This window comes from Budorcas taxicolor, chromosome 7, assembly GCF_023091745.1.
Source record: "Budorcas taxicolor isolate Tak-1 chromosome 7, Takin1.1, whole genome shotgun sequence".
Taxonomy (NCBI): domain Eukaryota; kingdom Metazoa; phylum Chordata; class Mammalia; order Artiodactyla; family Bovidae; genus Budorcas; species Budorcas taxicolor.
The window spans coordinates 81,445,080-81,470,976 of record NC_068916.1 but is presented as its reverse complement, the minus strand read 5'-3'; the positions used below and the strand labels follow the sequence as shown (position 1 = coordinate 81,470,976).

At 39.7% G+C, this 25,897-nt stretch overlaps 1 protein-coding gene across 1 annotated transcript in view; it reads right to left on the bottom strand.

The window, feature by feature from the left end:
• The window catches only part of ATG10 (autophagy related 10), a 272,173-nt gene that overhangs the window by 86,405 nt on the left and 159,871 nt on the right, over positions 1 to 25,897 (bottom strand). Inside the window, exon 4 of the mRNA XM_052644059.1 lies at positions 1,067 to 1,205. Within this exon, the coding sequence (XP_052500019.1) occupies positions 1,067 to 1,205 (139 nt within the window). The remainder of the gene's footprint in view (positions 1 to 1,066; positions 1,206 to 25,897) is intronic.

Below are 25,897 nucleotides of genomic sequence, written 5' to 3'. Positions count from 1 at the left end.
TGTTGAAAATTTACCCCAAATTGTCAGTTCTTAGGAGCTGCACCTCAGATTAAAATCTTCTCACCAGGGAGTCTATGAGAATTTGTTCTTGTGTTTTAAATCCTAAGTGCTTGTTAAACCGCCAACACTGCAAAATTAGAGACCATTAAACAATATAAGGCAGCAAGTGATTAAATCTACCAAATACACATTCAAAGCAGCTTAAGCTACTTTTTAATTAAAAATAAAATATCACTGGCTAAATTCAGATGTCTTAGCTATCCAGAAAAGGTTAGAAGGCTGTTCAAAATGCAAAATACTGCTGATAAGTCCAGAGAGAAAAAGAGAAATGGGGTAGGGGTGGGCTGGGGAGGTGGTTCCTCTTGACTTCTGAGCGCAGGGTGGAGAGGCCTCAAAATGCTGACCTGGTTTAGTCAGAGGACATGAAGTGGGGAGCCCTGGCTGTGCTGCAGGGTGAGGACTTCATGTGGCCGCTGATTAAATAAGCTTTATTAGCCAAGACCTCAGAGGAGACAGGGTGTTCCACCTTCTTGGCAAGGGGGATGAGCTGAGTAACACTGCAGGAAGCTGAGGCACTGGAGATGTATAGATGGCCGAAGGAAATGTTAGTGCTATTTTTAAACATAGCTTAAATGGACTGATAAACAGTTCCTAAAATAATAATTAGTGTTGGGGAAGGAGGCATGGGGACTTTTGAGTTAATGGGATCATTTGAGATTGAAAGAAATTTTCACTGTAAAGTTAGAAGTAAATAAACATTGTAGCTTTAAGTTGTTCCTACTTGTTTAAAGTAAAGAAAAGAAAAAGGGCCAGGGGGCTTAGTCAACGCTGGGCAGGAGGCCAAGAATCTGCAGATCAGACTTAGGGCTGAGATGATATCATTCACTCTAAAGTCTTGATATTCTTTCTAAAGCATGAGAAAATTTACTGGTAAAACCTTACCTCACCCACAGTTTTCTTATTTTTAACTCTTTTTTTTTTCCTCTCAAGAATAATTTTCCAAATCTGCTTTCTGCCTTATATGTAAATGTTATGAATTTACATTTAGCTTCCAACATGGTCTTACCTAAAAAGCTTGCCCTAAAGTAAAGCACAGGCACTTGGTAGCTGCAGGAATATAAGACATGATACTCATATTTAATCACTTCGGCTGCCGTGGTGGTCTCAGTTACCTCAAAATCATCCAGGGGGGGATCTACAGCCTCCTGAAAAAAAGCAAATACAAAAACAGAATGTGGCTGTCAATAAAAAGAAGCACATTAACACACACAAAGAGAAAGCTGAAGTTTTCTTCATGCAAAATAACAGTTAAATAAATATAGGACTATGAGGTAAGGAAAAGGGAGTTTCCCACATTAATGTTTAACATTTGAGTCCTGGGTAAATAGTAAAACCAGAAAACATTAGCATTAAGTAATTCCAGATTGTTTTCGAGAGACAAAGCAGCTCTGAGTAAAGAAACAGGAAGAGGGGAAAAAAGTGAAAAGATCTATTGCAACAGCAACTCTGACAAATCTTTACTGTACAATTTTAGCAACAAGATGATAGCTATACAAGCTACCTTCTTCCCTACCTGTGAAAGCTAAAAACATCCTAACAATTGAGCAAGAGACTGTGAAATGTCCCTAAAGATTCTATTGTACTTGCCAAAAGATGATTCATTGTGTGCTGAACAATTCCCAGTTCCATTTTGAATAAAAAAGTTATTTTGCAAGAGGTTGAGTTTGTTAGGTACATTTCAAAACCTGAGATGAATCTGTTTTCTTTATTATCGTGCCATCTTTGGTACATTTCTACAAAAAATCTTGATTTATAATAGAGTAGATGGCAAATATCAATGTCAACATAAACAGGGTTTTGTAAGCAAAGATGGTTCTAGCTAGTTCACTTCTCACCTAATCATTCTCTACAAATTGATTTTTTTATTATTATTATGTGTAGGGTTTGTTGATATTGTATCTTAACGTTTGGAAGCAATTAATTGGACATGTTGAGTCAGAATCTGATTCCATCCACATTCACTTATTTAACGGGCTGAAGAATTTTCTTTGACATTAATTTTTAGTAGAACAGAAGAAGCAGGTTGGTTTGACTCATTTCTACCTTTCATTAAAGTGGTAACAACAATGAACAATTCAAAAGAGCAACAGGAAAGATTTCAAACTTTATCAACATGAAATAAGGTTTCCTGTGGAGATAAGTAAAGCCAGAGACTACTCTCCAGATCTCTTATCTGCTTTACTAATTCCCTACTCACAGTCAATTCACTGGGGGAGATATTACACTAGATAAATCACAACTGAAGATATTTACAAAATAGTTTTTCACTAAACTCTAGTAAACACTATCAATTAAACACAATGAATTAAGTAACTGAAAAGAAACCACTGAAATAAATATTCCAGATACAGAAAATTAATACAGTAGCAAGAAAGAGGTTTTTCCTGTTTGTTTATTTAAATTTCATTAGGTAAAGATGAATACATCTTCTTTTAAAGCAATTCTTTCAGCCAAAATTCATTCTTTTTGCTCAAAGATTGAGTTGTTTAGCATTTATAATTTCTTTTCTTTTTTATTCTTTCTTAACATTATAAAATCATTATAGCTAAAAATAACTGCAAACATTGCACAAGTACATTAGCAAAAAATTGAAATTCCCCTCATCCCAGCACTTTAGTACCTCAGATTTGTAATTATTTTCAGAAGGTCATTGTGTATTTTTCCAGACTGTTTTTATTTTTTGATGTGCAAACACATATACGCACATACTACATCCACCTATACCCCACCTTTGCATCCCCAATTAAATCATGGTATATATGCATGTTCCTTGATTTGTTCACTCATGAACATACGTCCACGTGCTGCCATGTCAGTGCTGTAGATTTTGCTGCTTCTTTTATATCGCATTATATGACCATAGTTTTTTGCTTTTTTAAACATTTCCATACTGCTAGATATTTTAGCTCAATTATAATTTTCTGCTACTACAACTAATGCTGCAGTGAATATCTTAGCACATATATTTTTATACACCTCTATTTTTCTATGGTGCAGATTCCTAAAGGTAACATAAATGTATGAGAGGGTACATGCATCTTAAATTTCAACAGATACTGTCAATTCGTCCTCAGAAAAAGGATGTATCAATCTATATTCCCAGCAAAAATGTAAAAGAATGTCTTTTCCCAATTCCTATAAATCCTGTAGATTATTTATTTTTGGTTTTTGCTTATTTGATGAATTTTTAAATATCAGTTTTTTGTTTTAGTTTCTAGTTTCTTGATTACTAATGAAAGTGAACATCTACTCATGTATTTATGAGTAATTTATATTCTTCTGTGATGTACCTGTTCTTATCCCTTTCCTATTTTTCAGATATTTGATTTCCATTGTTCTTACTGAATTATATAAACTCTTTGTATATTAGAAATAACATATTACCAGAAATATATATACCTCTGTGCTGCAGAAATACACAAGTGTGCAAATATATGTCTGATACGTATGTGCATAAAATGCTTTCACTCAGTTTTCTTTTAACTTTGTTCCTTGTATGTATAATTTACTTTCATGTAGTCAAAGCTGTACATTTTCTATTTGCAGCTTCTAAGTAATCTGTCTTCATTAGACGGATTTGTGCTATGTCCCATCTCATCCTTAAAAATTATACAAATGTTAAACTTGTTTATTCTACACACTCACTATGTCTCTCTCTCTCACGTACACATGTTTTTAAACTAATGTGTTTAATCACTAAACCATACAAATTTTGTTTTTCTGTAAGGTGTAAAGAATTTTTCCCAGATGATTTCCAATAATCCATCTTCCTCCCATTGATTTTAATACACTTTTACCATAAATTAGATTTGTGTGTATGTGTGTCTTTATTCTCTATTCTTCTCTATTGAGCTATTTCTCTTCTTAGACCATCATTGTCCAGTTTGTAAGTAAATACTGAGTTGGGTCATTAATGACTTCTGCATAAAACTGCAGATATAGGTTGACCAAGACTCAGTATTGCTAGGGAGGATAAAATTCCTGGCAAGACTGTCCTTTCAGTTCAGTTCAGTTCAATTCAGTCATATCCGACTCTGTGACCCCATGGACTGCAGCATGCTAGGCCTCCCTGTCCATCACCAATTCCCAGAGTTCACTCAAACTCATGTCCATCGAGTCGGTGATGCCATCCAACCATCTCATCCTCTGTCGTCCCCTTCTCCTCCTGCCCTCAATTTTTCCCAGCATCAGAGTTTTTTCCAACGAGTCAGTTCTTTGCATCAGGTAGCCAAAGTACTGGAGTTTCAGCTTCAACATCAGTCCTTCCAATGAATATTCAGGACTGATCTCCTTTAGGATGGACTGGTAGGATCTCCTTGCAATAAAAGGGACTCTCAAGAGTCTTCTCCAACACCACACTTCAAAAGCATCAATTCTTCAGTGCTCAGCTTTCTTTATAGTCCAACTCTCACATCCATACATGACTACTGGAAAAACCATACCTTTGACTAGATGGACATGTGTTGGCAAAGTACTGTCTCTGCTTTTTAATATGCTATCTGGGTTGGTCATAACTTTTCTTCCAAGGAGCAAGCGTCTTTTAATTTCACAGCTGCAGTCACTATCTGCAGTGATTTGGGAGCCCCAGAAATAAAGTCTGTCACTGTTTCCATTGCTTCCCCATCTATTTGCCATGAAGTGATGGGACCGGATGCCATGATCTTAGTTTTCTGAATGTTGAGCTTTAAGCCAACTTTTTCTGCCATAAAGGTGGTGTCATCTGCAAATGTGAGGTTATTGATAATTCTCCCAGCAATCTTGATTCCAGCTTGTGCTTCTTCCAGCCCAGCTTTTCTCATGATATACTCTGCATATAAGTTAAATAAGCAGGGTGACAATACACAGCCTTGATGTACTCCTTTTCCTATTTGGAACCAGTCTCTTGTTCCATGTCCAGTTCTAACTATTGCTTCCTGACCTGCATACAAGAGGCAGGTCAGGTGATCTGGTATTCCCATCTCTTTAAGAATGTTCCACAGTTTGTTGTAATCGACATAGTCAAAGGTTTTGGCATAGTCAATAAAGCAGAAATACACGTTTTTCTGGAACTCTCTTGCTTTTTCAATGATTCAATGTTGGCAATTTGATCTCTGGTTTCTCTGCCTTTTCTAAATCCACCTTGAACATCTGGAACTTCAGGGCTCATGAACTGTTGAAGCCTGGCTTGGAGAATTTTGAGCATTACTTTGCTAGCTGTGAGAGAAGAGTGCAATTGTGTGGTAGTTTGAGCACTCTTTGGCATCACCTTTCTTTGGGATTGGAATGAAAACTGACCTTTTCCAGTCCTGTGGCCACTGCTGAGTTTTCCAAATTTGCTGGCATATTGAGTGCAGCACTTTCACAGCATCATCTCTTAGGATTTGAAATAGCTCAACTGGAATTCCATCACCTCCACTAGCTTTGTTCATAGTGATGCTTCCTAAGGCCCACTTGACTTCACATTCCAGGATGTCTGGCTCTAGGTGAATGATCACACCATCGTGGTTATCTGGGTCGTGGAGATCATTTTTGTACAGTTCTTCTGTGTATTCTTGCCACCTCTTCTTAATATCTTCTGCTTCTGTTAGGTCCATACCATTTCTGTCCTTTATTGAGCCCATCTTTGCATGAAATGCTCCCTTGGTACCTCTGCTTTTCTTGAAGAGATCTCTAGTCTTTCCCATTCTATTGTTTTCCTCTATTTCTTTGCATTGATCACTGAGGAAGGCTTTCTTATCTCTCCTTGCTATTATTCTTTGGAACTCTGCATTCAAATGGGTATATCCTTTCTTTTCTCCTTTATCTTTCACTTCTTTTCTTTTCACAGCTATTTGTAAGGCCTCCTCAGACAGGCATTTTGCCTTTTTACATTTCTTTTTCCTGGGGATGGTCTTGATCCCTGCCTCCTGTACAATGTCATGAACCTCCATCCATAGTTCTTCAGGCACCCTGTCTGTCAAATCTAATGCCTTGAATCTATTTCTCACTTGCACTATATAATCATAAAGGATTTGATTTAGGTCATACCTGAATGATCTATTGATTTTCCCTACTTTCTTCAATTTAAGTCTGAATTTGGCAATAAGGAGTTCATGATCTGAGCCACAGTCAGCTCCCAGTCTTGTTAACTGGACTGTCCTCTACCCAAACTGAAATTAAGCACTCATGTATGTGTTGGTGTTGACACCAGGTGCTTGTAGCTGGTGCTCAATTAGACATAGATTCAGATTCTCTGGAACAGTTTGGAGGCTGAAGAAATAAGAGAGAGGGGGTAGAAAAAGCTTCCTAAAGAGCCAATTAGAAGTTTCACTCCAGCCACTATCCCACTGGCAGCTGAGTGCCTGTCTTCCAACTGGGAGCGCTGCTCTCACCCAGCACCTTGCCCTGGGCAGCCATCTATCGGCTACAAAGTTTTCACATCCTTAACTCATAGGAAATGAACTGAACTCTTGGCCTGTTTCTGCTAGGATCTTTCCATCCGTTCGTGGTCACCTTTATGATGCCCATGCAAATATCATCTCATGAAATCGTGCAATTTGGAAATCTCAGACTTCTACATATTTTCTGTTTCCCTCTCGCAAAGTGCCAGATGGTTTTAAAACTTTAAGACCAAGGTTCTTGTCTCATTCATCTTTGTATTCCTAGAGACTCTAACACAGAGATGACAACCCTGGTAAGCAATTCTTCATCTGTAGCAGCTCTGTTCCCTCCTATATAAGTATAACAAACATCACAGGTGATTCACCAGCAAGCTTACCTTGACACTAAAGTCAGAAAAGAAGTAAATGGAGGACTAAAAATGCAGAAGATCACCAAAGTTGATACACAAATGGTAAACAGGCATATAAAAAGATGCTCAATATCATTATCCATCAGGGAAATACAAATTAAAACTACAGTAAGATACCACTACACATCTATCAAAATAGATAAAATAACAAGCAGTGACATCTTCAAATGTTGGTGAAGATGCAGAGAAACTAGATCATTCATACATTGCTGCTTGGAGTATATAAAATGGTACAGCCTCTCTGGAAAACCATATGGCAGTTTCTTCTAAAACTAAACGTCTAATTACCATACAATCCACCAATTACACTCTTGGGCATTCATCCCAGAGAAATGAAAAACATGCACACGAATATTCATAGTAGTTCTATTCAGAACAGCCAAAAACTTGAGACAGTTCAGATGTCCCTCAGCAGGTCGTAGTTAAACAAATTGTGGCATATCATCCTATACTGCTCAGCAATGAAAAGAACAAATTGCTGATACACACAACCACCTGAGTGAATCTCTCAGGAATTACGAAGTGATAAAAGCCAATCCAAAAAGATTACAGACGGTATGATTCCATTTATATAACATTTTTGAAATGACAAAATTTTAGAAATTAAGAACAAAGAACGGATTAGTCTTGAGGGGAGTGGGCAGAAGGAGGTGGCTATGTTTACAAAAGGGCAGCATGAGGAGACCTTGTGATGAGAGACTGTTCTGTATCAATTATGGTGATGGACAGGTGAACCTACATGCACGATACAGCTGCATACACAAACACACACACCACACCTCCATACACACCCATCCACACACACACAGATCGGCATAAGTAAAATGGGACAATCCGAATAAATCAGTGGATTGTATTGATGCTGGTACCCTGGTTGTGATATTATACTACAATTTTGCAAGATGTTGCCACTGGGGTAAACTAGGTTAAGGGTACATGGGAAATTTCTGATTATTTTTTACTACTGCCTATGAATCTGTATCTTACAATTTCAATGAAAAACTAAAAAGGAAAAACATAGCAAGACAGTTTGAGATTCGTTAAAGACAAAATACAATATCTAAGACCTCAGAGCTAACAGTACAGATGGCAGAGGGATTATGTTGATAAAGAGAGGCTGATGTCTGGAACTGGCCTTACAATTACACAGGAGGCGTGTCAGAGGATGTAGATGTGGAAGGGGCATGGTTGGTCATGGAGTGATGATTATTGGGGTTGACTGATGGGTCCACAGGTGTTATTTATACCTTTTAGTCTACTTTTTTGAATATTTTTAATTCTCAAAAAAAAAAACGTTTTAAGGGAACAATAGTTTCTGCTACTATGTTACAGTGTACAGAATCAGAGAACACACAGAATCACAGTGTACAGAATCATAGGGAAAGGAACTTCAATCATTCCATCTGGCACAACACTCACCTTGCTGATCCAAACAAGAAGCCTCCAAAAGACTGATGGTTTACCCAATGTCCCTAGATAATTAGAGGCAGAGGCAGGCCAATGACCCATATCTACTGACCCTGAAATAACCGCTCTTTGTACTGGAGAATGCCACTTTTTAACTGTTATATATTCAATTTAGACTGATGTTCTAGATGTCATTGGATTCAGTTCAGTTCAGTCGCTCAGTAGTGTCCGACTCTTTGCGAACCCGCAGACTGCAGCACACCAGGCCTCCCTGTCCATCATCAACTCCCAGAGTTGATGGACTCATGTCCATTGAGTCGGTGATGCCATCGGATTACTATTAATATTTTGAGTATGTTTCCTAATATTTTTTACTTTTATTTTGTTATATTTTAAAGAAGATTGGGGTATATTTAATTTGATATTGAGTTAACAGAAAAAGGAGTCACATGTACATTTATTTTCCTCACAATGTTGCTATTTCATTAAATGAGAAGATACCTGTATTTAGAAAATCACATTCATTCAAGGAGCTAAAAGATTAAGTGGTTCACATTAATTATAGAAACCTTGATTTTATTGAATTCAATTAACAATAAGTTGACAGTGATCTCTCATTTAGAAAATCTGATATGAATTAAGCTTTACAACTAAATCTCATTAAATAGTGATCATGCTGAAGACACTTCATAGATATTTTATTTAAAGCAAACCCAAATAGAGTACTGGGCTTAGGAAATGAGATCCATATCTTTATTTAGCCTACAGGGAAAAGTAATGGAAGGGAAAAAAGAAAAACTTTTTTTTCTATCACTAGAAATCTCTATTACTATTACTGAGCAAACATAAGTAATGAGCTTTATTCATAATGTCCCTTGAGGAAATGAGATTCTATTTGTTTATCTTCCACCAGTCAGGATCTTAATTCAAACCTAGCAGTTATGGGCCAGAATCACAGCCAAGAAGCCAAAGAGTGACAAAGGTACAGGACTGGTTCAGGACCGTCTTTAGCTGCATCCACAAGAGGACATATAACCATTTAATCACAATGGAAAGATGGACTATGTTACAAACTTTTCTTGATTTTCCTGAACCAACATCCTTTTAATATTTTTAGAAGTGATAAAGACTGGCAAAGCCTTTGGACCAATCATTGAAAAATCAATTCCTTAAGAAAGAGTTTTAATTATTAAAACATTTTAAATGAATTACTATAAAAATAACCTACGTGGGACTCTGAGCAAGTAGCCCCTCCCTCCTTTTTCTGTTTGTCTCACATGCTCATTATTTTACAGTGGGGTGGTTTTTCACAATTTGTACTCCTAGAATGACTTTTTTTTCATGATCTCTGTGGCTTTTGAGTGCATGACTGTCACAAGAACTCTGCAAGCAATGGCATTCTTTTAGCAACTGTAAATGTTGTATCCAGTACATAAGAGAGAGTTCACCACCAGGCAGACAAGTGTCTAACAGCATCCGGGGTGACACTGAAACAACAAAGTGGAGTGTCTAGCTGATTCCAAGAATAGTACCTCAGTGAGGTGCCCCCCCCCCCCCCCCCCCCCAGTAATATTATCACTACTCCTTGGGAAAAAAAAGAGGTGCCATTCTCTGCTCTCCCAGCTCCATCAGAGGGGAGTGAATTAGCATCCACATGGCCAATGTGGGTTCCCACTGAGAGAAAGAATCTGTCTCCTGTGTGGGATTAAATCCGACGCAGCCTGGCATGCTCAAGGGCAAGGAAGGAGGTGGAGGACACAGAAATCCGCAAAAGCACATCTGGCAGTTTTCTGGATGTTTACAGCTGGTTGTGTTATGCTTCGAAGGCCCTGGTTCCTTTAAGACTGTGCAGGAGACAGGAAGACAGCTTGAACTCAGAGCTGGGCAGCTAGCAAAAAGGCTGAGTGCGAGGTGCACTGCAGAGGAGGCTGTCTGTGAGATTCCTGGCAGAGAACACAGGTTCCATGGCAGGAGGGAACAGTAATAATGTTTAGTGACACCTAATGTATGGCAGGAAGGGAAGAGGAGCTAAAAGCCTCCTGATCAAAGTGAAAGAGCAGAGCGAAAAAGTTGGCTTAAAGCTCAACATTCAGAAAACGAAGATCATGGCATCTGATCCCATCACTTCATGGCAAATAGATGGGGAAACAGTGGAAACAGTGTCGGACTTTATTTTTTTAGGCTCCAAAATCACTGCAGATGGTGACTGCAGACATGAAATTAAAAGACGCTTACTCCTTGGAAGGAAAGTTATGACCAACCTAGAGAGCATATTCAAAAGCAGAGATATTACTTTGCCAACAAAGGTCCATCTAGTCAAGGCTATGGTTTTTCCAGTGGTCATGTATGGATATGAGAGTTGGACTGTGAAGAAAGCTGAGCGCCAAAGAACTGATGCTTTTGAACTGTGGTGTTGGAGAAGACTCTTGAGAGTCCCTTGGACTGCAAGGAGATCCAACCAGTCCATTCTGAAGGAGATCAGCCCTGGGATTTCTTTGGAAGGAATGATGCTAAAGCTGAAACTCCAGTACTTTGGCCACCTCATGCGAAGAGTTGACTCACTGGAAAAGACTGATGCTAGGAGGGATTGGGGCAGGAGGAGAAGGGGACGACAGAGGATGAGATGGCTGGATGACATCACTGACTCGATGGACATGAGTTTGAGTGAACTCTGGGAGATGGTAATGGACAGGGAGGCCTGGTGTGCTGCAATTCATGGGGTCGCAAAGAGTCGGACACAACTGAGCGACTGAAGTAACTGAACTGAGTGTATGTCAATGATGATTTGTCCTTACGTCAGAACAATATATAAAAAGCATTATTTTCCTAGGAAAAAATAAGGACTCAGAGGACTTTTAAAAGGAAAACTCAGGTTCCTCTACTTTTTAAGATTTCTGAGTAGTTAAATGCAAAAGAATTAGCAGAATAAGGGATATGAAAACCAAAAATTCCTTATGGAAATCATGACTAGTTAAAGGAAGAGGAAAAGACTTTTTACCTAGTATTCTGAGTTTCAGAGTCAGCCGAAGGTGTTTCTATTCAGGCTTACCCTTTGCATGTTACCTAATGCCAGCCTCAGTTATAATGGTTCACAATTTTTCTAAGAACATTTGTATACATTATGTCACTTGTTCCTCGGCTCTATAGGAAGGTCCAAAGTCACCCATCAAGTAAGAAATTAGCCAGAGCACAAACCTAAGCCCCCAGGCTTCAAGCCCAGGGCTCCTTCACTCTGCAAAGATGATGAGATTTGGGGTAGGGGTGGGAAGGTAGGGGATGTTAAAATTTGTACTCTTGGGCTCCACTCCCAAACTTCTGCTGGGATGGGATTGATTTGCTACAGTATCAATGGCCATTGATGGTTTAGTATGATACTCCTTTATCAATTATTACATTCAGCAGTGGATTTGTAACTGATAACATTAATCAAAAGGAATTCTTTTTTTTTTAATTTATTTATTTGGCTGTACCAGGTCTTAGTTTTGGCATGCGGAATCATTAGTGGTGGCATTCCAACTCTTAGTAGCGTCATATGGGATCTAGTTCCCTCACCAGGGATTGAAACTGGACCTTCTGCATTGGGAGTGAGGAGTCTTGGCCACTGGACCACCAGGAAAGTCCTCAAAAGGAATCCTTAATAGTGAAATTTGAGGTGCCAAAAAGAAATAAACTTCTGACCACACATGTAACCACCAATGTGTAAGTCTTGCCATATAAGCCATGCTGAGTTTTAACTTCAGAACTCCAAAATTCTCCCTTATGCTACAGGATAAATCAGTTTCCACTGGGTTTACCCTTTCAGAAAATAAAGAAACAACGGTCATCTTTTATGTAATATCCTCTCAAAAATATGAACCAATTTACTGTCTTCAGATTTATCTGATCCTAGTTAAATGATCCTAGTTCTTCTAAGTTTTTTTTCTTTTTTAACACTTATTTATTTGGCTGCATTGAGTCTTAGTTGTGGCATATGGACTCTTTTGTTGCAGCATGTGGAATCTTTTTGTTGTTGCAGCATGCGGGCTCTATAGTTATGGCACACAGGCTTAGTTGCTCTATGGGGCATGTGGGATCTTAGTTTCCCAACCAGGGACTGAACCCCTGTCCCCTGCATGGGAAGGCAGATTCTTAACCACTGGACCACCAGGGAAGTCCCCTTCTAATTTTTCTTATATCCCCATTTCCAGAGATCTGCAGTTTTCTTACAGGCACATATAGTCAGTGTTCTAGACTTTGTGGACCATAAAGTCTTTGCCACTATAGCATGAAAGCAGCCATTGGCAACAGGCAAACAGATGTGACCATACTCGTGAAATTTTATTTACAAAAGCCAGCTACAGTCCATAGACCAAGTCCATCTTTAGGCCTTCCTTAATTTCCTTTATTGTATTTTTATAAGTAGTAAGCAGAACCTTATTAAAGGACCTGTGTCTCCATTTGGTGAACTTCACCCCTTTTCTATTTTTTTCTATCTATCTTAAAATTTTACATTAGGTTTCCTGAGGGGATGATAAAATCTGAGCCTTCAAAGAATGATGATAATTGAATCAGATAGGCTAAAGTTAGGCTGAAGTCATTTTCTAAGGTAAGCGAATGCACTACCCTAATTTAAACAAGTGAGATTTTTTTAATGTCTTGATAAATAAACTGCAAATTCCTTCAGCATAAATGTCCATACTCAAATCCAGAAATGAGGTAATTTCATTGCCAAAGAGTGAAACTGAGAAGGTCTTGATAAACAGACCAAAAGGCAAGCACTAGTAATTTCAGAAGGGGCTGTCTTGGCATGTGCACAGAACCATGTCTGGGAATGAGCAGAAAACTCCTCTGCAGGACCTTCAAGAGAGCCTGAGCTCCTTCTCCTTCCTCAAAACTGTCTCAGAATTGTATGGCTGTGAATAGGCTTTATTTGTTTGCTTTGTTGATTCTTTTACTAGGAGAATCCCTTAAATAACTCCATAAGTGCATATCCTATGCTTGTGCCAGGACAAAGATGGGGCACAGGGAGGTAAGGGCTGCCTTTAAAGGTACTATTTAAGCAACAATGAGAACACAGTGAAAGTCCTCATCTTTCTACAAGGGTGGAAGGGTACATTCAAATCACAGATTAAAAACACCTACGTATTAGAGAAGTGTAGTATATAGGCAAATGTGAAAAAGGGCATGGAATTTGGAGTTAGATCTGGGTTCAGTTCTTGACTCTGTGCTCTCTGGATGAGCAGACTGCTTAATCCCCCTGAGCCTGAGTTTCCTTATTTGTTAAACAAAGGCATTTTCCTCTTATTTAAAGTGTATTAAACAAGACAAACTATAAAACTATCTGACACATAGTAGGTACTGATTTAGCTTATTCATTCATTTATCAAATGTTATGAAGTTTCTTCTAAATTCCACATCAAGGGTCAGCAAACATTTTCTTAAAGGGCCAGGTAGTAAATATTTTAAGCTTTGTGAACCATGTGTCTCTGTCAAAACCACTCAACTCTGCCACTGTAGCACAAAAGCAACCCACACAATATGTAAATCAATGACTGTGGCTTTGTGCCAATAAAATGTTATTTATGGACACCAAAATTTAAATTTCATATAATTTCAGTGTGTCATGAAACACTGTTCTTTTTCAACCATGTAAAAATGCAAAAACCATTAACTCGTGAGTTATACAAAAATAGGAAACTGGCCACAAATTTGCCAATTCTTGTTCCAGACTCTGTCCTATCTGGGAACAGAGAAAAGAACAGCAGACACTGTGCCATAAAGGGAGGAGATATGATAAACAAATAATCATACAAATCATTACAATTATCATCACAGTAACTGCTACTAGAGAAAATGCAGAGTCCTAGAGTAGATGTGACTTAGCAGTAGCAGCCGAGTAGATATAATTTTACCATATCTATAAATTTGGTGTGTGTGGTTTTAACCTTTTTTGTTTCAGCTCTTTCAGGTATAAACCAGTTTTATGTAGGGCTGACCCTTTTAATGTCCTAATCCTCATTCTCCAAGGTTTATTTTTAGTTCAATGACCATATCATCTATCCAGATAGATTTTTAGGAACATCTCCAATCACCCAAGCTTCTTCCTAATAAACTCTTCTTGCAGACACTAAAAAAGTCTCCTTGTACGCTTCGTTCTGTCACTACATGTCCTTCCCTCAGCAACAGTTTCTGCCTGAGAACACGTCATGCCTTTCTTTCTCAGTTCAGTTCACTTCAGTCGCTCAGTCGTGTCCGACTCTTTGCGACCCCATGAACCGCAGCACACCAGGCCTCTCTGCCCATCACCAACTCCCGGAGTCCACCCAAACCCATGTCCATTGAGTTGGTGACGCCATCCAACCATCTCATCCTCTTTCATCCCCTTCTCCTCCTGCCCTCAATCTTTCCCAGCATCAGGGTCTTTTCAAATGAGTCAGCTCTTTGCATCAGGTGGCCAAACTATTGGTTTCAGCTTCAACATCAGTCCTTCCAGTGAACACCCAGGACTGATCTCCTTTAGGATGGACTGGTTGGATCTCCTTGCAGTCCAAGGGACTCTCAAGAGTCTTCTCCAACACCACAGTTCAAAAGCATCAATTCTTCGGGCACTCAGCTTTCTTTATAGTCCAACTTTCACATGCATACATGTGAAAAGCACAGGAAAAGCCACAGCCTTGACTAGATGGACCTTTGTTGGCAAAGTAATATCTCTGCTTTTGAATATGCTATCTAGGTTGGTCATAACTTTCCTTGCAAGGAGCAAGCATCTTTTAATTTCATGGCTGCAGTCACCATCTGCAGTGATTTTGGAGCCCAGAAAAATAAAGTCAGCCACTGTTTCCACTGTTTCCCCATCTATTTGCCATGAACAAACTCACATACATGTGCACACAGGTACACAGTGTGTGCAGACAAAGTAAATATTCATTCACTAAACTTTACTGAGCATCTACTAAGTGCTAGGCATGGTGCCATCACTGGAGAGTTGTTGGTGAACAGAACAGACACAGTCTCTGCTCTCAAAGAGCTTTTACTAAAGGGAGGGGAGGGGAAACTGAGTCATTCCATAAACAATTACTTGATTATAGTGTTGCAAGTGCTAGAAGAATATAAGTATGTATCTTGAGGCTCATCTGATCTGGGGTCAGGGAAAGGCTATGCTACGGCACACACATAAATCCCTTAGGACATGAGAGGACAGGGTTTTTGCCTATTTTATCTATTCAGGTATGCCCAAGCATCCTGAACAGCACCTAGCAAATAGTAATCAATAGGCATTCAATCAATATTTGTTAAATGAAATAAGTAAATGCAAAGAGAATAAAATCTGTTATAATTTCCATACTATAAATCAAAGGTCTAGAAACTTTTGTTGATTTTGACTCCAGGTATCAAAAAATTTAAGCATTCATCTTTAATATGTTTATATTTACCTTCTGATCATTATGAACATGTATTTTGTGTGATATACTATATACCTTGTAAAAGACATTAAAATTGAAAACCTTAATGGATAAGACAAGGTGAAGGAAAAATATATTCCAAGGAATTATTTTAGCTAGGTGATGATCTGGGTACTAAGAGAAGTAGGTGTCCCACCCTGCTCTTTGCTCTGAGCACCAAAGGACCTTCACTGGCCTCTTGCCTGCATCTCCTCTTTGCTTGCCCATTTTGCCCTCAGCTTTCTGGGCCAGTGGCTGTGGCTGCATAAAGTTGCAGAAATGTTGATTTTAAAGTACTCATTGAAAAAGTTAGCACCTAAATGGTCACACATGTAAACCAAATGCAAATGAGCACAGAGTTGCCAGGTTTTCATTGGGCTCCTGGCTCCAGAGCCCATGCTGCTGAGCAGTCAGCCCTGATCACAGTCCTCAGTGACCATACTCCCGGTCACTGAATGCCTAGGTGCTGCCTGCCTGGTAGTCCTGCCTCTCTCTCCAGCACAGGGGTACAGCCTTAATTCAAAACGGACTCTGAAGAAACAGAGGTGACTTCCTTCCTCTTCATAAAGAAGCTTGCTCTAAGCTGCACAAAGAAAAAGAGCCCTGGGTTCCAAAAGGGTAAATCAATACAGTAAATAAAGTTACTTTAAAGTTATTTTATTTATTAGTGTTGCAGACACTTTTTTCCCCCAGGAATATTTTGAAGACAGCAATTTAACTAAATATGCTACAGAATTTTTTGTTTGTTCTACATTGAATCTTAATTACAACATGGTATTTCAAAGGTCCAGCTTCTGTGTTTTCTCCATGTTTTTGATAGGTGGTTTTATGGTTGCAATAGCTGGGAAGTATCCACAGATCCACACGGAAGATGTATATTACTAACTGCACTTGGTAAATCATAACACTCACATTTCAGTCCCTTTCTCTAGTCCGAACAGGTTTGTCTTCGTGTTCTGATTGCTTTTCAGTGAGTTGCTGATGAACACAGAGAGCATCATATGATCATTAAGGACAACATACACACAACTTGAGGGTCATTAATAAAAGTAACCATAAATCCTATCTCAAGTAATTATAAACCCTATCTCAAGTTATCTTAGGGCTTCCTTTGTGGCTCAGCTGGTAAGGAATCCGCCTGCAATGCGGGAGACCTGGGTTCAGTCCCTGGGTTGGAAAGATCCCCTGGAGAAGGGAAAGGCTACCCACTCCAGTATTCTGGCCTAGAGAATTCTGTATAGTCCATGGGGTCTCAAAGAGTTGGACGTGACTGAGTGACTTTCACTTTCACTTTCAAATAATCTTCATTTCAAATTAGGAGAGTCAATTTTTTGAAAGATCTAAGTATATTGTTATTTTTACATAGTGCCATTTTGTTGCTGTTTATTAGAATTCCTTTGCAGGGGTGGTTAAAGCCCCCAGTCTGACAAGTAGGAGTTGTGTTAAATAAAACTGGATGAGATCATCACAGGAAATCTAAGGCACAGTAAACTATGATACATAACACAAGCCTGAAGGAGGGAAGCACCACTGTTAGCCTCTTCCTAGTATCTGGCTCTCTCTTCCCTTTTGGCTGCCTTGAGTAACATAGGACTCCTGGTCTTCTGGCAAATGAACTTCATGAAGACCTACCATGAGTCCATGTGTGTGTGGTCATGTCAGGCTCTTTGTGATCCCATGGACAATACCCTGAGCAGTCCATGTTTAAATATTGGTAAACCTTCATTTAAAAAAATAAATAAAAGTATAAAAGTAGTTCTATTATCTTTTTCCATATCTCAGTAGGTTATTTTGCAAGCTCCCTGAAAGCATGCATCTACTTTAAAGACTATGCTGGTGACCCAGACCATTAGTAAAAAATTATGAAGAAGACAAACTTATCCTTGGCATCTCCTATACCAAGCTTTTCGTGGCTTTGTTTTCCTCTTTCGATACAAGGCTTACAAATTCAGCCCTTCTGATTTTCAGAGGAAAGGGACTTGATAAACTCACCTACAGTAAATGTTACAGTCTGGGACATGTTAATCTTACCAAGAGTCTTTGCCTTTGAAAAGAAGTTTCCCTGAACAGGAAAATCTTAATGACTCAGTGACCATGCAGTTGATGGAACAAAGAATAGGACATGGGGGGAGAGGGGCAGCGGCCATGGTTTCCCTGGCACCCTTCAGAACACAACCGGGGGATGACAGTCCACTGTCCTGAGGAGGCCAGCCCTGCCAAGGACAAGGATGGTTCAAAGCAGCATGTGGACACCACCAGAGCCTCACAGTCTAGCTCAAAGGTGACAGAAATTGCTCCTGGAAGGAACTGCGTTTGACTTTCAACTGCTGGACACATATTTTCCTAGTTACTAAGCATGGGTGGATGGTGGCATGCTGCAGGGTCAGGGGCACTGAGTGTAGCAGTGCCTGCCCTTTAAAGGAGGTCACCATTATCTTCACTACCTCCACCACAGTTTGGCCTCAGGTCAAACAACAGGGAGGGAACACACCCCCCACCTATCAACAGAAGATTGGATTAAAGATTTACTGAGCATAAAACAAGACCCAGTTTCCCCCTCAGTCAGTCTCTCCCATCAGGAAGCTTCCATAAGCCTCTTATCCTTATCTCTCAGAGGGCAGACAGAATGAAAACCACAATCACAGAAAACCAACCAAACTCTTCACATGGATCACAGCCTTGTCTAACTCAATGAAACTATGAGCCATACCATGTAGGGCCACCCAAGACAGAGGGTCACGGTGGACAGTTCTGAGAAAATGTGGTCCACTGGAGAATGGAATGGCAAACCACGTCAGTATTCTTGCCTTGAGAATCCCATGAAGAGCATGAAAAGGCAAAAAGATAGGACACTGAAAGATGAACTGTCCAGGTCAGTAAGTGCCCTACATGCTACTGGAGATCAGTGGAGAAATAACTCCAGAAAGAATGGAGAATAACTCCAGATGAAGCCAAAGCGAAAACAACACCCAGTCGTGGATGTGATTGATGATGAAAATAAAGCCCGATGCTGTAAAGAGCAAATTGAATAGGAACCTGGAATGTTAGGTCCATGAATCAAGGCAAATTGCAAGTGGTCAAACAGGAGATGGCAAGAGTGAACATTGACACTGTACTAATCAGTTCAGATCAGTTCAGTTCACTCGCTCAGTTGTGTCCGACTCTTTGCGAACCCATGAATTGCAGCACACCAGGCCTCCCTGTCCATCACCATCTCCCGGAGTTCACTCAGACTCAGGTCCATCGAGTCCGTGATGCCATCCAGCCATCTCATCCACAGTTGTCCCTTTCTCCTCCTGCCCCCAATCCCTCCCAGCATCAGGGTCTTTTCCAATGAGTCAACTCTTCGCATGAGGTGGCCAAAGTACTGGAGTTTCAGCTTTAGCATCATTCCTTCCAAAGAAATCCCAGGGTTGATCTCCTTCAGAATGGACTGGTTGGATCTCCTTGCAGTCCAAGGGACTCTCAAGAGTCTTCTCCAACACCACATTTCAAAAGCATCATACATGACAGGTCATGTATGGATGTGAGAGTTGGACTGTGAAGAAGGCTGAGCACCGAAGAATTGATGCTTTTGAACTGTGGTGTTGGAGAAGACTCTTGAGAGTCCCTTGGACTGCAAAGAGATCCAACCAGTCCATCCTAAAGGAGATCAGTCCTGGGTGTTCATTAGAAGGACTGACGTTGAAGGTGAAACTCCAATACTTTGGCCACCTGTTATGAAGAGCTGACATTTGAAAAGACCATGATGCTGGGAAAGATTGAGGGCAGGAGGAGAAGGGGACGACAGAGGATGAGATGGCTGAATGGCATCTCCGACTCGATGGACATGGGTTTGGGTGGACTCCAGGAGTTGGTGATGGACAGGGAGGCCTGGTGTGCTGCGGTTTATGGGGTCGCAAAGAGCTGGACATGACTGAGAGACTGAACTGAATGTTAATGATAAATCAAGATACAAAAGAAGTTTCCAAAGGAGAAAATAAAAGAAGCTTAAGCTAGTAATACTGAATTAATGTATTTTCCTGGTTACTTACAATGGCAGATAAATATTTGCATAGTAAGGAAAATGCTAATTTTATTAAAGTGCTATTAGATAAGGCCTTTAGACTAACTTGCAACACCCTAAAAAATTATACAGAGGGACTAGATTTGTCAGTTCCAACCTCTTTATAAACATTTGCCTGCACAGTTGCCACACTTGGAAGAAAAACCAAATCCAGAACTGACTTGTTTCCTAAATGAATTGGGAAGTTTTCATTGAGAAGCATCTGCTACTTTATTGCCTTCATGTAAAAGCATTCTTGTGCCACTATAATGGGCTATTGAGCAGATGTTTTAGAGCATTACACCCCCAGCAATACGTGCATCATAAAAAAGATAAGGAGCCACAACATAATTAATGATTTCAGTTTCTTGATAAATGAATTTCACTTAAAAAAACATGGATTTAAACTTGTGTCACGAATCTCAACTTTTAACTCAAGCAATTCACTTGCAAGAAAGTGAACAGAAAATCATTTACAACAATAAATAACAAAGGGTCAAACTCAGTCTTACAGCCAATATGATGAAATCTGAAGGCCCAGAAAAGACCAAAGCACTCAACCACCTCCCCCGGGATCAGCCAGAGAATCTGCCATTGGAGATGGACTTCATTCAGACACCACCAGGAATGTAACATAATAAGGAATTTGCACTTACAAAATTATGCTAGTTTTCTAAAATCCCCCAAATCTGAATTCCAAAACTCATTGTAGCTCAAAAACTGCAGGAATATTGGTTTTTAGGAATGTAGGTTTTGGTGCCTTTTACTTTTGTTTAATATTAGATTAAAATCACTGCAGATGGTGACTGCAGCCATGAAATTAAAAGACGCTTACTCCTTGGAAGAAAAGTTATGACCAACCTACATAGCATATTCAAAAGCAGAGACATTACTTTGCTGACTAAGTTCTGTCTAGTCAAGGCTATGGTTTTTCCTGTGGTCATGTATGGATGTGAGAGTTGGACTGTGAAGAAGGCTGAGAGCTGAAGAATTGATGCTTTTGAACTGTGCTGTTGGAGAAGACTCTAGAGAGTCCCTTGGACTGCAAGGAGATCCAACCAGTCCATTCGAAAGGAGATCAACCCTGGGATTTCTTTGGAAGGAATGATGCTAAAGCTGAAACTCCAGTACTTTGGCCACCTCATGCGAAGAGTTGACTCACTGGTAAAGACTCTGATGCTGGGAGGGATTGGGGGCAGGAGAAGAAGGGGACGACTGAGGATGAGATGGCTGGATGGCATCATGGACTCGATGGACGTGAGTCTGAGTGACCTCCGGGAGTTGGTGATGGACAGGGAGGCCTGGCGTGCTGCGATTCATGGGGTCGCAAAGAGTCGGACACGACTGAGCAACTGAACTGAACTGAATATTATATTTGTCTTTAGCATAAAATAATAGTATTGATAGAAGTGTGTTGACCTCTTTGAACAAAAGGCACTAAATAAATTCCCAAGAAATAACCAGGTTAAAAATTTGAAAAAAAAAGAGAATGCGGTGAAGGCAAAAAGAGAGAAAAGGAATCCGAAGAGGAAAGGGGACAGATGAAGAGAGAAAAGAGAGAAGACAAATTATGATAAAAAACTAATAAAATTAAAAAGTGAAAACTAGATTAAGACTAAACAAAACAACACAAACAAGCTTTATGTATCTATTCTCCAATTATATTTTTGCCAAAATCTAGTCCTCAAAACTTTCATATAGAAAGAGAAAGAAGAGGCAGAGAGAAAACAGAGACTATGCACATGGCTGAAATATTTAAGATCTGCCTGAATAATTCGATAAGAGATGGTTATCAGTATTCAAAAGGGGATCACAACACACACACCCAGAAGGAATAAATCACCCCTCTATAACTACCATTGGTTGGTGGTTCTATAGCCACCTTTGCACTCTTCAGGGTATCTTTCTTCTGAATCTTTGTCTAACCCATCCCCTGTGTAAGAATAGTCTCCTTTCACCATCAGAACATAAGGTGTTACTAAATCATTAAATTTAACTTGTTAAATTTTGGCTTAAAATTCCTCTATTATGGAACATCTTAAATGATTAACCACATCAGTCTAATGTTTAACCAAATCTCTTTAACAATGAAATTTTGCAATTATTATATTTATATGCTCAAGTCTCTGTGAACTGGGCTTATTTTGGAACCACTGCTATAGTTCCTAGCATTAGCTATATGAGTATTTTTATTCACTGGGATGCTTGGAGCCCTCACTTTACCATGGCCCAGCATGGTAACTAGTCTTAAAGTCCCCATTTCAAAAACTGCCCCCATGAAAATCAAAACCCAACTCAAAGGCAAATATTTTAACGTATGAATATTGATAAGGGTCTCAGTCCTTTTAAAAAGGTGATCTCATTAAATTAACACATTTGGCCTCTCAAGCTCATATACTTCAGAAATCCAAGCCAATAATCCTAAATTATTGAAGTCTACAATCACAAACTTTTATTCATTCAATAAATATTACCTGAACACAGAGTATACCTAAAACAATAAATTAAGTTAAATTTAAAAATAAAAACATGAATGATAAACCCCCAAGTCACTTCCACAAGGGACTATAACACACATCAAACTGTTGCAATGCCTGTGTGAGAAGTACACAACGTTTCTGGGATTACAGACACACACCTCAGTCCTAACTGAACCCCAAAAGGATGCAGGATGTCTCAGTTTAAAAGGTATCATTTAGCATGAATAATGAATGATTCCCACTGGTAGAAATGAGGCATGGGTTATTAGAGGCAGAAAAGATGGTAAGATCTAAGGCATAAGAAAATGAAGTTCATGGCCAGTTTAGCAAGTCACTCTGTTTGTTGTGAAATATTATATAAGAGATCTGAAATAGGACAGAATTGTTAGTCTAAAAGTCAGATTGCAGAGGACTGAAGTATAGAACTGAAACTATCTCCAGGGGACCTTTCTGATCGAGAGATCGAACCCACGTCTCCCACACTGCAAGCAGATTATTTACCATCTGAGCCACCAAGGAAGCCCATTTGATAGGCACTGGTCATAAGGAAATAACTGTGAAACAGTGTAGTCTAGCAAATTAGGAGCACAGACTTTGGAGTCACCCTGCCTGGGCTTGCAACTTGACTGCACCATTTATTAACTGGGTGACATCACAAGCTAATCAAGCTCTCTTAAGCTTCAGTTTCTTCATTTGTTCAAAGAAATGAAAAGTTTAATACCTGGTTTACAGAGCTGTTGGAAGGACTAAATGAAATATCATATAAAACATTTAGGATATTGCTTAGAACATAAGAAAATAACATTAGATGATGATGATGGTGATGATTATCCATGTGGTAGAGTAACATGATTTGAGCTTTGCTTTCAAAAGAATAATCCAGAAACAAACTGAAGAATAAATGAAAAATTAAAGAGAGAAGACTGGATGAGAAAGTTAGAAGCTTATCTAAACAAAATATGATGAACAAAAGAAGACATAAATGTACATTCTCAGTTGTGTCCGACTCTTTGTGACACCATGTACTGTAACCCACCAGGCTTCTCTGTCTGTGGAAATTTTCCAGGCAAGAATACTCGAGTGGGTTGCCATTTCCTATGCTGAATACATAAGAGGTGTTTTTTTAAAAAATAAAAAATGGTTAGAAGGAGTATTGGGGAAAAGGGAATAAATAAGAGAGGTGTATGAAGAGAGTATTTATTTGTCTAGGCAAATTACTAGTGAATGGAAAGGGCCAAAACCAAGCCCATCTGATAGATGACACCAATGTTTTATGCCGAAATAACTGGGAAGATGATGGTGTCATTAATAATAAAAGGGACACCAGCAGCAGATGCTATTTTGGAGATGCTGATTTAAGACATCTGGTTTCATTAATACACTGAATTTGTAGGGCAAAAGTCTGAAGAGGGATGAGGACTGTATTCATGGCTTTGATAATTGTTACTAACATCTGACGGCTTCCCAGGTGGCACTAGTGGTAAAGAACCCACCTGCCAATACAAGAGACATAAGAGACATGGGTTCTATCCCTGAGTTGGGAAGATCCCCTAGAGGAGGGTATGGCAACTCACTCCAGTATCCTTGGCCTGGAGAATCCCATGGACAGAGGAGCCTGATGGGCTACAGTGCATAGGGTTGCAAAGAGTCAGACATGACTGAAGAGACTTAGCATGCACACATGCACCAACATTTGAGTATTAACCAAATTATATGTATACTATAAACTATGCATGCCAATGTGATATGGAAACTTATAGGGCTTCCCCCGTGCCTGAGTGGTAAAGACTCTGCTTTTAATGCAGGAAACACAGATGATGCAAGTTTGATCCCTGGGCCGGGAAGATCCCCTAGAGGAGGGAATGGCAACCCACACCAGTACCCTTGCCTGGAGAATCCCATGGACAGAGGAGATTGGAGGGCTACAGTCCATGGGATTGCAGAGTCAGATACAACCGAAGTGACTGAGTATGATATAAGGTATTATTATTATATACAAAGAGGGTCCTAAAGATCCTGGCTACACATCTTGCCTAAAATCACTGTTAGTAAGATTCAGAGCCAGAATTCTGCCCATGTATAGAACTGTACAAAAAAGATCTTCACAAACCAGATAATCATGATGGTGTGATCTCTAATCTAGAGCCAGACATCCTGGAATGTGAAGTCAAGTGGACCTTAGAAAGCATCACTAAAAACAACGCTAGTGGAGGTGATGGAATTCCAGTGGAGCTATTTCAAATCCTGAAAGATGATGCTGTGAAAGTGCTGCACTCAATATGCCAGCAAATTTGGAAAACTCAGCAGTGGCCACAGGACTGGAAAAGGTCAGTTTTCATTCCAATCCCAAAGAAAGGCAATGCCAAAGAATGCTCAAACTACTGCACAATTGCACTCATCTCACACACTAGTAAAGTAATGATCAAAATTCTCCAAGCCAGGCTTCAGCAATACGTGAACCGTGAACTCCCTGATGTTCAAGCTGGTTTTAGAAAAGGCAGAGGAACCAGAGATCAAATTGCCAACATCCGCTGGATCATGGAAAAAGCAAGAGAGTTCCAGAAAAACATCTATTTCTGCTTTATTGACTATGCCAAAGCCTTTGAGTGTGTGGATCACAATAAACTGTGGAAAATTCTGAAAGAGATGGGAATACTAGACCACCTGACCTGCCTCTTGAGAAACCTATATGCAGTCCAGGAAGCAACAGTTAGAACTGGACATGGAACAACAGACTGGTTCCAAATAGGAAAAGGAGTACGTCAAGGCTGTATATTGTCCCCCTGCTTATTTAACTTATATGCAGAGTACATCATGAGAAACGCTGGGCTGGAAGAAGCACAAGCTGGAATCAAGATTGCCAGGAGAAATATCAATAACCTCAGATATGCAGATGACACTACCCTTATGGCAGAAAGTGAAGAGGAACTAAAAAGCCTCTTGATGAAAGTGAAAGTGGAGAGTGAAAAAGTTGGCTTAAAGCTCAACATTTAGAAAACGAAGATCATGGCATCCGGTCCCATCACTTCATGGGAAAGAGATGGGGAAGCAGCGGAAACAGTGTCAGACTTTATTTTTGGGGGCTTCAAAATCACTGCAGATGGTGACTGCAGCCATGAAATTAAAAGACGCTTGACTCCTTGGAAGAAAAGTTATGACCAACCTAGAGAGCATATTCAAAAGCAGAGACATTACTTTGCCGACTAAGGTCCGTCTAGTCAAGGCTATGGTTTTTCCAGTGGTCATGTATGGATGTGAGTGTTGGACTGTGAAGAAAGCTGAGCGCTGAAGAATTGATGCTTTTGAAGTGTGGTGTTGGAGAAGACTCTTGAGAGTCCCTTGGACTGCAAGGAGATCCAACCAGTCCATTCTGAAGGAGATTAGCCCTGGGATTTCTTTGGAGAAAATGATGCTGAAGCTGAAACTCCAGTACTTTGGCCACCTCATGCGAAGAGTTGACTCATTGGAAAAGACTCATGCTGGGAGGGATTGAGGGCAGGAGGAGAAGGGGACGACACAGGAAGACAAGGCTGGATGGCATCACGGACTCGATGGAGTGAACTCCAGGAGTTGGTGATGGACAGGGAGGCCTGGCGTGCTGCAATTCATGGGGTCACAAAGTGTTAGACACGACTAAGCGACTTAACTGAGCAGATATAACTTTACAGCTTGAATATACTTTGGATTTGAGTCATCAGCATAATAGTAATAACTG